Source organism: Anas acuta, chromosome 9, assembly GCF_963932015.1.
Source record: "Anas acuta chromosome 9, bAnaAcu1.1, whole genome shotgun sequence".
NCBI lineage: Eukaryota > Metazoa > Chordata > Aves > Anseriformes > Anatidae > Anas > Anas acuta.
Window position 1 is genome coordinate 24206646 of NC_088987.1, and position 13545 is coordinate 24220190.

Below are 13545 nucleotides of genomic sequence, written 5' to 3' on the forward strand. Positions count from 1 at the left end.
TGCAATTCATTGAGTGCTTTTTGGTGCCTGACTTGGACTGAAAATGATACTCTCCCACTTGGAACATTCCTAGTCTGCCAAATGGGAGACTTTTATTTGATGCCAAATAGAACTCTTCATTTTGCAGTAAATATTTTGTTGTAATTCTTGACATAGTTGTTGCCACCAATTTCATGATGTTTCAGTGAGCACTGCAGGTGGAACACTGATCTCCTTGCACTATTAAAAGTAATGAATTTTAACATAACAGGAATTCCTATCATGGATTGGTTAACAGATATCGGAAAGCTAAAAAAGGCCATGATGCTGTTTTATTGCTTTTAAATATAAAAGGCAATAAAATGCTAATGACACTCTTGCTGTGGTATAGTGTTTTCAGAAATATCAAAACCACCACACAGGAGTTGGAATTTCCTGTAATTAAGCTAGAAACATCTATGCTTGAAGATAACTATGTTCAACGCATTTCAGATCCTACAGGTGTCACACTGGTATATATTAAGAAGTGAAAAAAAAAAACAAAGAAAAAAAAAACAACTTTATAAATGCATTTCTACAAAAATGTACTCAGAATCAACTTTATTTATAGCTCACACTTTCTTTTTTTTTGCTAAAAATGCATAGTCATTACATATACAGTCGTCAGCATCCAAAAGTGTACAAAGAGTAAATTTCGAACCCCTCCCAACAGAATCAAATAAAATTCACACTTTTTGTTCATTGCATGCACAGACCCTTTAATGTGATACCTCATACTTAAGCGTGCTTGAATCTCTATCAGACAGAAAAAAATGACTTGCTATAAACTGTTTATTCATACTAGTAGCCCCCAGCTACAAGCACAAATCTTTAGGCATTCACACAAAACAGTGAAGCACTACTTCAGAATCCTCCATGTTCTTGAGTATGGTCAGCCAGGAAGCACTTGTCCTGAAAGCAGAAGTCTGCTGGTGTTTCCTTACAGGCAACTTTGAGTAAAAGCTTGCTTCCTCTGCCTCAGTCATTAATTTATTACTGAATTCAGTGGAATGAAACAGCATTTGTCCAAGGAAGTTGTGAAAATAATTTATTCCACACCCAGCTCCAAAACATTAAACATCTTGAATGGAGGTCTGTATCTTTCACTGCATGTGACAGTTCCTCAGCATCTTACATCCCACCTGAGAAGAGGCTACATTCTCAGATGTAACTTGGGTGTTGGTTGTGTAGCCCTGACTTACAGGTGTGTTAGAGAAGCTGGGAATATGTTTGGATAGGGTGAACTTCTAATGCTTAGAGGCTTTGACTTAATGAATCACTTGGATCCGTTGATAACTTAGTTGGGGTTGGTTTTTTGTTTGGTTGGTTTTGTTTGGGGGGGTTGGTTGTGTTTTTTTGTTTGTTTGTTTTTTTGTCTTTTTGTTTTTGGTCTCCAGTACTGTTGCCAGTTAGAAAAGCTCTTAAAAACACTGCCCTCTACTCAATGGTGCTGTTTGTGTCAGTCCCTCCAGGAGAAGGGCAGCATGGGTTACCGGGATGGTTAGTCAGGGCTCCATGGCAAAGGAAGAATACACATAAGTGATAAGAGGACCTAAGTTCAGTTTTCTCTCAAGAACAGAATTTTTCCTATGTTGTTGTTTTTGGGAATCAGGAGGAGGAAAGAGAAAGTTATCTTTCTGATCAATGTAAATTTATGTTCCCGAATGATTATGCATATTGACTTACATGCTTGATTTACTTAAGGTCTTTTTACTCTGTTAAGAAGTAGCTTGAAGTTGACTGAAATTCCCAATGGTAGTTGAGACACAATCCTAGTCTTACAGACAGTGTAAGACAGGGAAATCTCACTCCATTGTTTCGCAGTAACTGGAGTACAACCCCTGGCTAAAAGAACAACAAGGCCTCATGTCAGGGTTATGATGCCCTTCAGTATGAACAAGTCATCAGTGAGAATTTCTGAAGAGAAAAGTACTTAACTCGTGTATATTTTCTTGCTACTCCTGACCCTTATGCATTTAGTCAGTCTGCTTACTACTGCTTCAAGTCATGATTGCCGCTGCCTGAAGCCAGTGGAAATTTTGCCATTGACTCCAAAGGACGCAGGGTATGAATTTCCTAGGAGCGTAACAGTGATGGGGGTTTGTCCCAAGAGTTCATGATCTAGTAACGTTCATGTTCATTGAAAATATGACATTCTCTCTGCTGGAGTTCAGCAATATTTCTTCTTAGCACCTAGGAGGGTCTTTGCATTTTTAAGTGCTTTACAAACATTAGCTAGTCTTCAGAGCAACCGTGCGAGGTAGTTAAATATATTTTCCCCATCTTACAGATGTGGAAACTGAGACACTGAGGGCCACATTCAACCCTGGTACAATTCCAGTGATTTACATGAATTAGATTCATTCAGAATGAACACAGTTGAAATAACTTGCCCTAGCTCACAGAACAGGTAGGTAGTGGCAAAGCAGGGATGAGAACACAGGAGTTCTTACTCCTCAGCTTGTTACAGGCCACTTGGTCATTTTTACTCTCATAGACAAAGAAAGACAGCATAATCTGGGCAATTACTCTAGGTATGACTTGCTTCTGTAAGGCATGTGGATGGTAATCAACTGAGTAAGTGCAATAATACTTTATGAATGTGCTGCCTCAGAGAGTTTACTTAAACACAGAGTAAAACTTTCAGACTGTCATTTTCTGCTGGGGCACTGTTGACAAAAACATCATACAGTAGCTGGATTCAGCAAATAAATAATAAACATGACACTCGAACAACTAAGCAAAGCTATCAGTTTAGTAAAAAAACAACGTTTGTACTTCTAACTGCTAAATTTCTACAAGTGCAGCATGCAGATGAAAACTTTCCCTTTGTTTCCAGACTGCAGACTCCAGTCGTGCCAATGAAGCAGCTCACGGCTGTGCAGGTGTCCTGGATAGTGACATTCAAATGAATACATCGCAGAAGAAGAAACGGTGTTCCACCACATAACATGGGATAATTACTACAGACCAGGTATAGTATATCTATCTTACACAAAGATGTGCTTGAAGCTTACAGGTTACTCTCAAGTGCCCAGAAGCTGGGCTTATTCAGTATGTGCCAGTGTGTAGACTGCAATTCTAGGCACATGCTATGTGCAAAGGGGAGCGTCCATGTCACCAGCATCACCAGCACTCTGGGAACTGGCCCCATCAACAGTCTGTTCACATTGCCACAAGTCTGTCAGTCTGAAGGTCCGTGTCGGCCAAAGAAAGAAAAACACGCGTTTTCAGGCCATTCCCATGTGCTCCACCCTGGCCCTCATCCCCACACAGGCTCTACCACAAAAGCCCTGAAAAGCCTTTTTGGTTTTAAAGATGAGCTGTGGAGTCCTCTGCTCCCTAACCACAGTGCAGACCTTATGGCAAGTACCCAGGCAATAAAAATAATATGACAAGTACTCACGCAAAAAGAGTTTGTTTTCTAGGATGTCCTTATGCATGTAGTGTGCGGGTCAGACCTCCTGTCTGAGCTCTGGACATGCTTAGGGACATTCAGCCATGTGTGTTTTCAAATCCAAAAGAGATCCTGCTCCCTGACAAGCCACACAAGTGCTGACATTCACTTCTACAAGAGCAAATTCAAGCACTATAATTATAGATGTCTTGTTCCACTTTTAACCTCTTTAACTCAGTTTTGTTCTGTCTACGTTCATGGAGATTTGCTACTGAACATGGCAAATGGAGCAATTATCTACATAATGTGTCCTTTACTGAATAAATACACACTCAAGTAGCATTTCCCTATATATTCTCCACACTCCTTGTAACTTTTAATTTGTAGACACATTTTAAACAGACAAACAAACAAACATACATTAATTAGAACTCTTAAAAATTGATCACATCTCCCTCCACTCATTCACTCCTGATACATACAGTCTGACTACAGTGGCTCAGAGAGGAGTACTTGCAATCAGCATGTACAAATAGTTCCACAAAGTGCTCAGGCTCACGCACGTGCCTCGACATTTTGCCAACAGAAATGTTTTGAATGAAGCAATATTCTTAATCTCAGATCCAGGTGCCAAACCTGCAGTGGGACTGGGGCTCACGGGCAACTCTTGTAACAGCAATAAGATTCCAGTAAAATTGCAGTTGGTTGCAATCCAACCTTTATACTGTTATCTGTAGTTGAGATATATATAGACGACCCTATGTGGCCTAACCGAAAATATCAAATGTATTTTTACAAGTTAGCAACAGCCTTCTTTGACATTGCCTCTTGAGATGTCCTCTACATTGTGGCTGACAAGCACAAATATAATTCATTATACAGTATGCTTTAAAGGCCTTTTTTTACATTTGTTTTTTAATGTTGCTTGTTTCTGAGCTGTCTTCTAGTTCTGAGATTTGCTGTCTCTGTCCTTTTTAATTCCTTTCTTAGTTTTTAATTGCTGGTCGGACATTCTAGTGGCATCTCCCAGGCAAGGCATTTCTAAATAATTAGTTTTGAAACTTGGATGAGTCATTGGGCTCTGACTATTATGTCTCTATTATTTTAACTTGAATACAGCATATCTCTGTTTTGGCCTCTTTATGAAGTCGTGGAAATTCATAGCATGACATGGTTGCAAGTCTTGATCCACTCGCTTTCTGGTGTGAGTTTCCAGTCTTTTGGTTGCCTTTTTTTTTTTTTTTTTTCACAATATAAAAAACATTTCAAAGCATGACAGTGACGTGAACCAACCTCTTCTCCTATGGTGCAGATCATTTTCTGCTTTACTGGCAGATAAATAAAGCAATGCCATAATTTTGATAAAAGTTACTATAAATATATAAAGCTAAAACTACTTCACGTAGTTTGCATTTTCTTTCAGTGCAAGCTGGCATATGAAAACAGCACAGACAGCCAAACAGGGGCATGCTGTTTTTTATGGACCACCAGTGATAACTCACAGGTGCACAACTTGCACGCTGCTTCTGACAATTCTATCCAAATCTCTTTACGAGACCGTATGTCACCCCACCACAAATTATTAGCAGAATTGTGGCTGGCAAAAGGTACATATTTTTCCAAGGCCATTCTCATTTTTCACTGAGAATCTAAAGTATCCAATCCACTATCATTAAAATGGGTTGAGATAAAAGAGAAAATGAAGCAAACCTGTATTTTCTTTTAGTTTATACACTTGCATAGGGGAAGTCTGACATTGGTACAGGACACGCCAATTACTGATTTCTGTGATGATTCTGACCTATATTAAGGACATGACCTCATAATCCCTATCTGCAGTCCTTCCTATATTCCTGTTATAAACAAAAGGGGCTTTGTTGTACAGAAAACTCTGGGACTGGACTCAAAACGTATACTTGGGAGTTCGGATGTCATGTCCATGAAAATGGGAAAGATATAAGCAGACACGTATTTCTGCAAAATAGGTAAAGAGGCTGAGTTAAAGAACCACTATGCTGTTTGTGTGGTATGACATCAGCGTTTCCCAAGGAAGTACCACCCTTCTTTTTGAAAATGGGGTATACAAGCGATTTCTCACCTGAACTTCAAGTTGTAATCCCCTGGTGTAATATTACTTGTTCTGTCAGACAGAATCAAAATGTATGTTTGAATTCTGCATATAATTTAGAAAAAAAATCTCTTTATATGAAGAGTAGGTTAAATCTGATCTGCAATTAGCTGTTTGTTGTGTGAGAAAGATAATACCTGGACTGGAAATATCTCATAGTTCTTCTCTTTGAAATCCACCAAAGCTAATGAATGAGGACTTCAAAACACCCAGCTGTAGCCACAACTAATCAGAATAGGATAAAGCAGGGAATGATGTTAAAGTGCCCATATCCAGTACTTGTAGGTCCTGAACTCATACTCAGCAGTACCATATTCTGCAACTAGTTTTAGGATGGTAAATTTGACAGAGTGCTCTAATTAAAGAGCAGAAGAAACCAGTTCCATGTAATTCTTTAAAAGATCCAGAATGAGATCTCATGCATCAGTTACTCTCTTTACATCCACAGAACTCCCACCGAGCTTGGCAGGGCCTTATAGGAAGTCTGGCATCTGACTTTCACTCTAAAGGGCTGATTTTGGGGTGATTTACCAGGGAAGATAAAAGGGTCCCCTAGCAACCCCCCCTTAATGGGACAGATGTTCCTGATACACTGAGGGAAGAGCCGTGCCATTATGCAGTGCCTTTCTCCTCCCCCTGCCTCCACTCCAAAGTAGTTTGACCCCTTTCTGGTTCAGTTATTTTACATATCCCTGTATTTTATTTCAGAATCCTAGTGGTTACACAAACCACTCAAGCTTCACTGCCTGTCTAATTAAAGTCTCTCCATCAACTGGTAATTCTGTAATAATTCACAGCTGGTTTTGCTCTCTCTATTAAATCCGTTATGTTCCCTGGCTGAAAAGGCTGCAAGACCTTAAAACGTATTGATAGCTATTAATTTGTTTGCATTTAAAATCCAGTATGTGGCTACAAAGGCCTGTTACAGTATCACAGAGGAAAATAAATGTCAGTGCATAATCAGCTAGAAAATTTCACACAGGAGTTGATTAAAAGTCTATAAGTAATCATTGCACAAGTGTGTCTTCAGAAGTATATATATACACAAATATATATGTAGCTAATAAATAAATAGCTATATATATAAACGTATGTGTATATACATAGCTAGTTTAAACTGAATTGTTATGAAACTAGTAAGTGGCATTCTCAGTTCATGCATTCTTCCTAGTAGCAGAACTAAATTATTTCAGCTTATACTCTAAGCAGCAACATACCAGTAAGCGTTTGCTTGCTTCCCCTGGTAACATAGTAGTTTAACGAGCATGAGTATTTCCACCATGGTAATTTTCTCTAGCAACCTTCTATAAAAGGGACCTGGCTCTTCTACAGGCGTTTCTCCCAGGTTTCACGGCATCTTGAAGACACGCTTGGGCCATTCTGTGGGTTGCCAGTCTGAAGGTCACCAGCTAAAGGGTCTCCAGCCCCAGAGGTGCGGGTAGGGTGGTCACTGGCATGATCAGTCCTGCTTGCAGAGGTCTGCGACATTGAGGAACCTCCTGACCACCACAGCCAGGCAGAGCGTCAGCAGCAGCATATACCCCACGGTGCCCAAGTAGGTGGGAGCGGCTGGGGATGCCTTGAGGAACTCGGCCAGCCCATCCTCCACATAGTGCACCTGGTCGTAGATGCTGAGGAAGGTGAAGATGTGGAAAAGCTGGTGGCTGTGCCCCACGATGTCGAAAAGCCCCGGCTGGATCCGCTCAGGGATTTTGCTGACGTTGAAGAAGGCGGCCACCAGCAGCCAGCAGTAGCGCCGGTAGAAGTAGATGAAGAGCGTAGGGTTGCGGGTGCGTAGGTCGAAGAGGAGGCTCTCCAGCATGATGGGGCAGGCCATGCTCAGTGGCATGGCGAAGACAAAGGTGCGCACGGCGAAGGGGTAGGCGCAGCAGGCGGCGCGGCTGCGGCAGCAGGCGGCTGTGCAGCCCACGGCCAGCGCCAGGGCCACGGGCAGCACCAGGGCGCGGTAGGCCGCGATGGGCAGGCTGCAGTCCAGCTGCCAGCCCAGTTGCTGCTGCACGTAGCGGCTCATGGCGCCAGCGTCCAGCAGGCTCAGGCCTGGCAGCAGGTAGTAGGAGTAGGCCACGGTGCTGGCGAAGCCGTAGTAGCTGATGGAGGCGTAGTCCAGGTAGAAGAAGGCGGCGCGGAGGCGCGGGGAGAGGCAGCTGAAGAGGTGGGCCGTGCAGCTCATGGCGAAGGTGAGCAGCACCCCCGAGGCATAGCACCAGAGGGGCAGCAGGGCTGGGTGGTGGAAGGGCACGTCCCCGGCGCCCCGCAGCAGCAGCAGCCGCCCGAAGCGGCTGAGGAAGAGCAGCAGTGGGATGAAGTGGGTCCAGAAGTTGAGCGTCTCGTTGGTGGGCTGCAGCACCGAGGCCAGGCACTCCTGCGCCGAGCAGTGCAGCCGCCGGTACCCCGAGAGGATGAAGCACTCCACGAAGTCCTCGGGCACCTCGTCCCACCGCAGCAGGGCGGCGGGGCGGCCGGGCGGCGGCGCCCCCTCTTCCTCCTCCTCCTTGGCCCCGTCTCCGGCCGGCATGCTGCCCCCGCTGCTCCCGCCGGCCCCGGCCCCCCCGGCCGCCCCCTGCCCGCTCCCCGCCGCTCCCCGCCGCCGCCTCCCGGGCGAGGCGGAGCCGCCGCTCCCGCAGCCGCCGGCGGAGGAGCCGCGGTGGCTCTGCGCTTCTCCTCCTCCTCCTCCTCCTCCTCCTCCTCCGCCGCCGCCGCCGCCCCCGGCAGCATCACTCATCGCAGCGCGGGCAGTGGCGGCCCCGCTGCGGCTCCTCCCGCCCCGCCGCCCCGCATCGCCGTAACCGGAGCCCGGCGGCGCAGCCAGCCCTGCCGGGGAGCCGCCCGAGGGGCCCCCGCCGCCCCGGCTTCGGTTTCCCGGCGAGGGAGGCGCCGGACACCCGAGCCGCGGTTAATGATTGATGCCGTGCGGCCGCAGCGCGCCTGGCCCGGCGGGGGGGCGGCCTCAAAGCCCCTGAGGAGCCCCCCGGCCCCCCCCCGGCCGTGCCCGGCCCCGCTCCGCAGCTCGGGGTGCGGGGCGCAGGCGGGCGGTGGCCGCGGTGCTGCATCGCGCCCGCCGGGCCGGCCGGGGACAAAGGCAGGGCAGGAGGCGGCAGCGGGAGCGGGGGGAGCCCGCCCAGCGGGCACGGCACAGCGGGGAAATGCCCCGGGCTGGGGGCAGCTGGCGAACGGGGGGATTTCGGCAGGGTGCGCTTGGAGGGGGCTGGCCGAGAGCGGGTGCCTCGGTGACACCGTGTCATGCAGGGAGTGGAGAAGTTATTTTAGGCCAGCCGTGCACGGCCCAGGCTGCAAAGGGTGCGTGTGGCACTGGCACAGCCGGCACCCACCTTATCTCTGCGCTCCAAGCGGCGCGCTTCGTGGGGAGACTGGAGCAGGCTGACAGTAGCTGCTCTGAGTTGATCCTTAGACAAATCCTACATTTATCAGCTTTCAGTTATGCAAGCCGCATGGTTACATAATGCGAGTATAAAAATACAGGGGAAAACACTGGAAGCGCATTAGTGTACGGTAACGAGTTATAGAGTAGGATCATTAAGGTCGGAAAAGCCCTCCCATGTCAACTGGTCCAACAGCACCCTACCACCGCTACGCCATGTCCCCAGGCACCATGCCCAGCCTTTCCCTGAACACCCCCAGGGATGGGGACACCACCGCTTCCCTGGGCAACCCAGAGCCTGACTGCTCCTTCTGGTTGGAAGTAAAGAGGAGTTGGAAGTAAAGGAGGTAGCACAGAAAGTTAAGTATCTTGCAGGCTCAGGTAGGAGTCAGAGGATGGGATTGTCGTCTGCTGTTTCAGTGTATTTCCTTTCCGTTTGCTTTCAGTACTTGTGGATGGTCTTGAATATAGCGGTGTAATTAGGACACTGTACTAAGATTTTTATAAAAATCCTTTATTCAATAGTAAATCATGACAATATGCAAAATCTTGTGAACATACAGGTGACCACAAATATGTTTATAAAAAACAGTACAAAGGAAGTAGTAAAAATGTGTTACTGAAAGTGATTTTCAGTGCATATTTCATTACAGAATAAACATTGATTTTACAGACCTGCCAAAAGTAGGGCAGACTGATGACACCACTTAAAATCTTTATAAAAATTACACAGAAGTCCTGCCAGAAAAACAAACACAACTGAACAGTGCTGAGAAGTTAACGGGAGGAGTAAAATATTAAACTAAGGGACCTGTTCAGTAGATAATGGGCCCGATGTGTTCAGATGTCCTTGTATTTTAGGGGCAAGGAGGTGGGCACGTGTGATGGGCAGCACACAGGAACATTCCCACTCGACGCTCCTTGGGGCTAGCAGGGCACCAGTGGCTGTGGGCTCTGCACAGTGTGGGTTAGGGAAAGACTCTTTGGGTTTAAACAAAAACCACCCAGCCTCTGGTAGGGGCTGATCTGGGGGACCATTGTGTGCTGCAGAGGCCCTGCGGAGGACAAGATGGGCTGGGTGCTGTGCCAAGGCAGCATCACCGCGGATATCCCTGCTGGTGAGGCAGTTGGCAGGCAGCGAGAAGGCGTTTCCTCCCCTGCTCTGTTCCCACTGCACCGCGGCTACAGGTTCTCAGCTCCGGGGCTCTGGTGATTGTTTCACCCGAGTCCCAAGTACTGCTTTCATTTACGGTGGTGAATGCCATCACGGGCCCTAGGCTGGCAGGTGTGGCTGTGGTCTTCAGCCTCCCTTTTCGGGGTTAGGTAAGGAGAGGTGGGTGGCTGGGAGCAACGTGGCTTTAGAGCTGTGCTACAAAGCCTGTTGGAAAACCACCAGCAGCTGCTGCAACAGATGGTGGCTACACACCAACAGCATCCACGCTGGTGGGGACTGCTGGCCTGGCAGCAGGGCTCATTCGGCACTTTCTGGCTTTCCTGCAACCACCAGACTCCCATAGGTGAAGGAGGCACGTAGCCCTCTTGCCTCAGGGAGTACCGGGGTTTCCTTTCTTTTTCTTTCCTTTCTTTTTGCAAGAAACACCTGCCAGGGCTGTGTTTCTATGGGGAGCGGCCCAGGCTGGGAGCAGCAGGTGGAATTTGCTTGTGGTTAAAGGGTGCCCCAGTCCCGGTGGCCACCTGACTGCCTGGGGATTGGTGATGACTCTCACTGCTTTCACTGCAGTGAAGAGAAGTGTCTGGAAATGTCTCCCTACTACTGTTGTCTTGTAGTGTTTTCAGATGATATTTGTGGGGATGGAGGCTTCCTGTTTTGCAGTGCTGGGGTTGGGGAGGAAGATGCTGAATACAGTGCCTGGGCTCCTTGGAAAGAAGTAAAACGATGCTGTGAACTGATCTGCCCTGCTGTGCTAAGCCTGCAGCGGTATCCCCAGGCTGTATCCCTGTGCACCCTAGACTGTGGGCTAAAAGAGAAAAATGTTTTTCAACTGGTGCCTCGCAGGGAAGTAGAGCAGATCACCACCCCGTGCTCCTTGAGAGAGGCCTGGTTAGAGCTGAGAATCACTTGAGAGACTTGAACATGCCAGCCTCTTCTGGAGGAAGAACGGGCTCATGGTAACTATCTAGTTTTGTTTGCTCTGTTCCTGCAGGTATACCACTAACACTGTGTTATATATAAATACAAGTAGTACCACAGATAAATCAGAAGTTTCTTTCCTCTGCCCATATCTGAGGATCCAGCTTTGGCTTGTCCCATGTGCTCAGGTGATGTTGCACGTATGTGAATGGGCTTTCTTGTCTGGACAGAAAGGATGCCATGGTGATCTCAGAGCATCTAAAGACCACATAATTTCCTGTAGCTTTAGCAGCTACATTAATGAAACTCATTACCAGCAATCTGGTTCCTTTTTTTTTTTTTTTTTTTTTTTTTTTTCCCCCAAGGCTGCTGTCTCACAGGAGAGAATGGGCACTGAGGACAGGTTGGGCTTTCATAAAGATGACTGTATGCATCTTATATAGAGTTAATTATTCTGCTCCCAAGCCAGCTGGAGTAGTGTACTAGGAACCTTACAATTTAAAGCACTTATTACTTCAAAATAGCCTCTTATTTGTATGTAGTCCATCAAGGTTAGTATTACTTGACTATTATGTGGTGAGGGAGGGAAAGTCGAGCATTTGGAGGTCACAGAGAGGAGTCCACGTACTGTTGTGTGAGAATAAGCCTCAGTACATTTCTCCAAACCAGAGTTTATATTTAGAAGGGCATGATCAGCATATACCAGGGTTTCTTCTAGCACGTGTAGAGTGTTCTGCAGGCTTTGTCTCAAAATAACCTTTGAGAAGACTTTTAAAACAGTGATGAAAGCACTGTCTATGAGGTAAATAATGGCAGATAGTGTTAATCAGCGCTGGCACGAAGACTCAAAGAAAAAGATATGCCAAAATACCAAATGTGATGTTGTTTCTATATTATACTTTCATTTTATTCACAGTTGACATCCTTTCACAATATATCATTCTGTCTGCAATAGCAAAAGCCCTGTAAGATATTCTGAATTGCTTCAATCATCCCCAATGAAATTATGCCTTTCAGTTAGCTAATTTCCACTTTTGCCCTCTAATATACTCAGCATGCTAGGGAGGAGGTTGTACTTAGGCTTCCTGTTATCCGTTGCTTTTCTGAGTGAGTAAAGAAATTAACTTAAATCTACAACCAGAGAGCAAGTCCTCTTGTTAACAAGCACTGATAGTGTTTGGAAGATTTAAGTTGCTTTTGAAGATACACCTTCAGCCTCACTCAATCAGCCCATTCACCATAGCAAACATTGTTCTTTAAGAGTTCTTGCTTGATGTAATCCTTTACCATGAAACCATGAAACTACTCTTACCATAAAACACTCTTGCTTTAATTTCTTTTGCCTTTTCTATATTTTTACCTTTGAGCCAGGTTTTACTCAACTCTTTCTTAAAAGGAAATTTTATCTGAGTAAAAACATTTAACCTGTTTGCTCTGGATTTTTATCCTTCTTCACTAAAATCTCTTCAGTAAATCTGAATCTGTTCTGACACCCACCACAGAACCACACTGACCATGGGTGACGATAGAATTTGGCTCTATTAATTTAAAAAGCATAGGTGTTAAAAGAAGAGAGGCTCTAGCCTCTCAATGTCTAATGTAGCTCATGACAATGTCTAATGTAGCTCATCTTTGCAGATCATCTTTGCTTCTGGGAGAACATCTGAACAGACACAGTCTCACTAGCATTTAGTTCCATATGACTTTTTCCATCCTTTTTCGAGTGTGTATTGATCTCTTGAAATAATGTCCTGATGAGCAACTTTCTACTGCACCAATTATGAGCTTTTGCAATAATTGAGTAGGCATAGAGCTTTGATCTAGTATTGAAGGGATTAACTTGCCTTTAGCCAGGCTACCACACTATCTTTTTCAGACTGGATAAACAGGAATCCTTGCATCACGTTCTCCTTCTTGGGTAACTAATTAGGGCCAATTATACTTTATAAACATTATTCCTTAATAGATAAGCAAATAAAAGTGAAAATGATACTTGTATTTTCAAGCCTTGGCTATAGTATTATTACTAAAATAATAAAGGTTAAAAAAGTGAGGTATGGCAAAGGAAACTCACAAAATCATGGCTGCATAACAATTTTTACTTTAACCACTCTTTCACCAGGAGCTTCTAATTTTCTGTTCTGTTTACCTTCAAGATGAACATTTTCAAGTTTGTTCTCTGAATCACAGAATTTCTAGGTTGGAAGAGACCTCAAGATCATCGAGTCCAACCTCTGACCTAACACTAACAGTCCCCACTAAACCATATCCCTAAGCTCTACATCTAAACGTCTTTTAAAGACTTCCAGGGATGGTGACTCCACCACTTCCCTGGGCAGCCTGTTCCAGTGCCTAACAACCCTTTCAGTAAAGAAGTTCTTCCTAACATCTAACCTAAAACTCCCCTGGTGCAACTTAAGCCCATTCCCCCTCGTCCTGTCACCAGGCACGTGGGAGAACAGGCCAACCCCCACCTCTCTACAGCCTCCTTTAAGGTACCTGTAGAGAGC

The 13545-nt window shown here is 45.6% G+C and overlaps 1 protein-coding gene across 1 annotated transcript; it reads right to left on the minus strand.

Annotated features, from left to right (window-relative positions):
• Positions 1–562: 562 nt before the first annotated feature.
• Positions 563–8915, minus strand: PAQR9 (progestin and adipoQ receptor family member 9). The gene has a single exon (XM_068692037.1). The coding sequence runs from the start codon at positions 8284–8286 to the stop codon at positions 7003–7005; it is 1284 nt and encodes a 427-aa protein (XP_068548138.1). The 5' UTR covers positions 8287–8915; the 3' UTR covers positions 563–7002.
• Positions 8916–13545: the final 4630 nt, after the last annotated feature.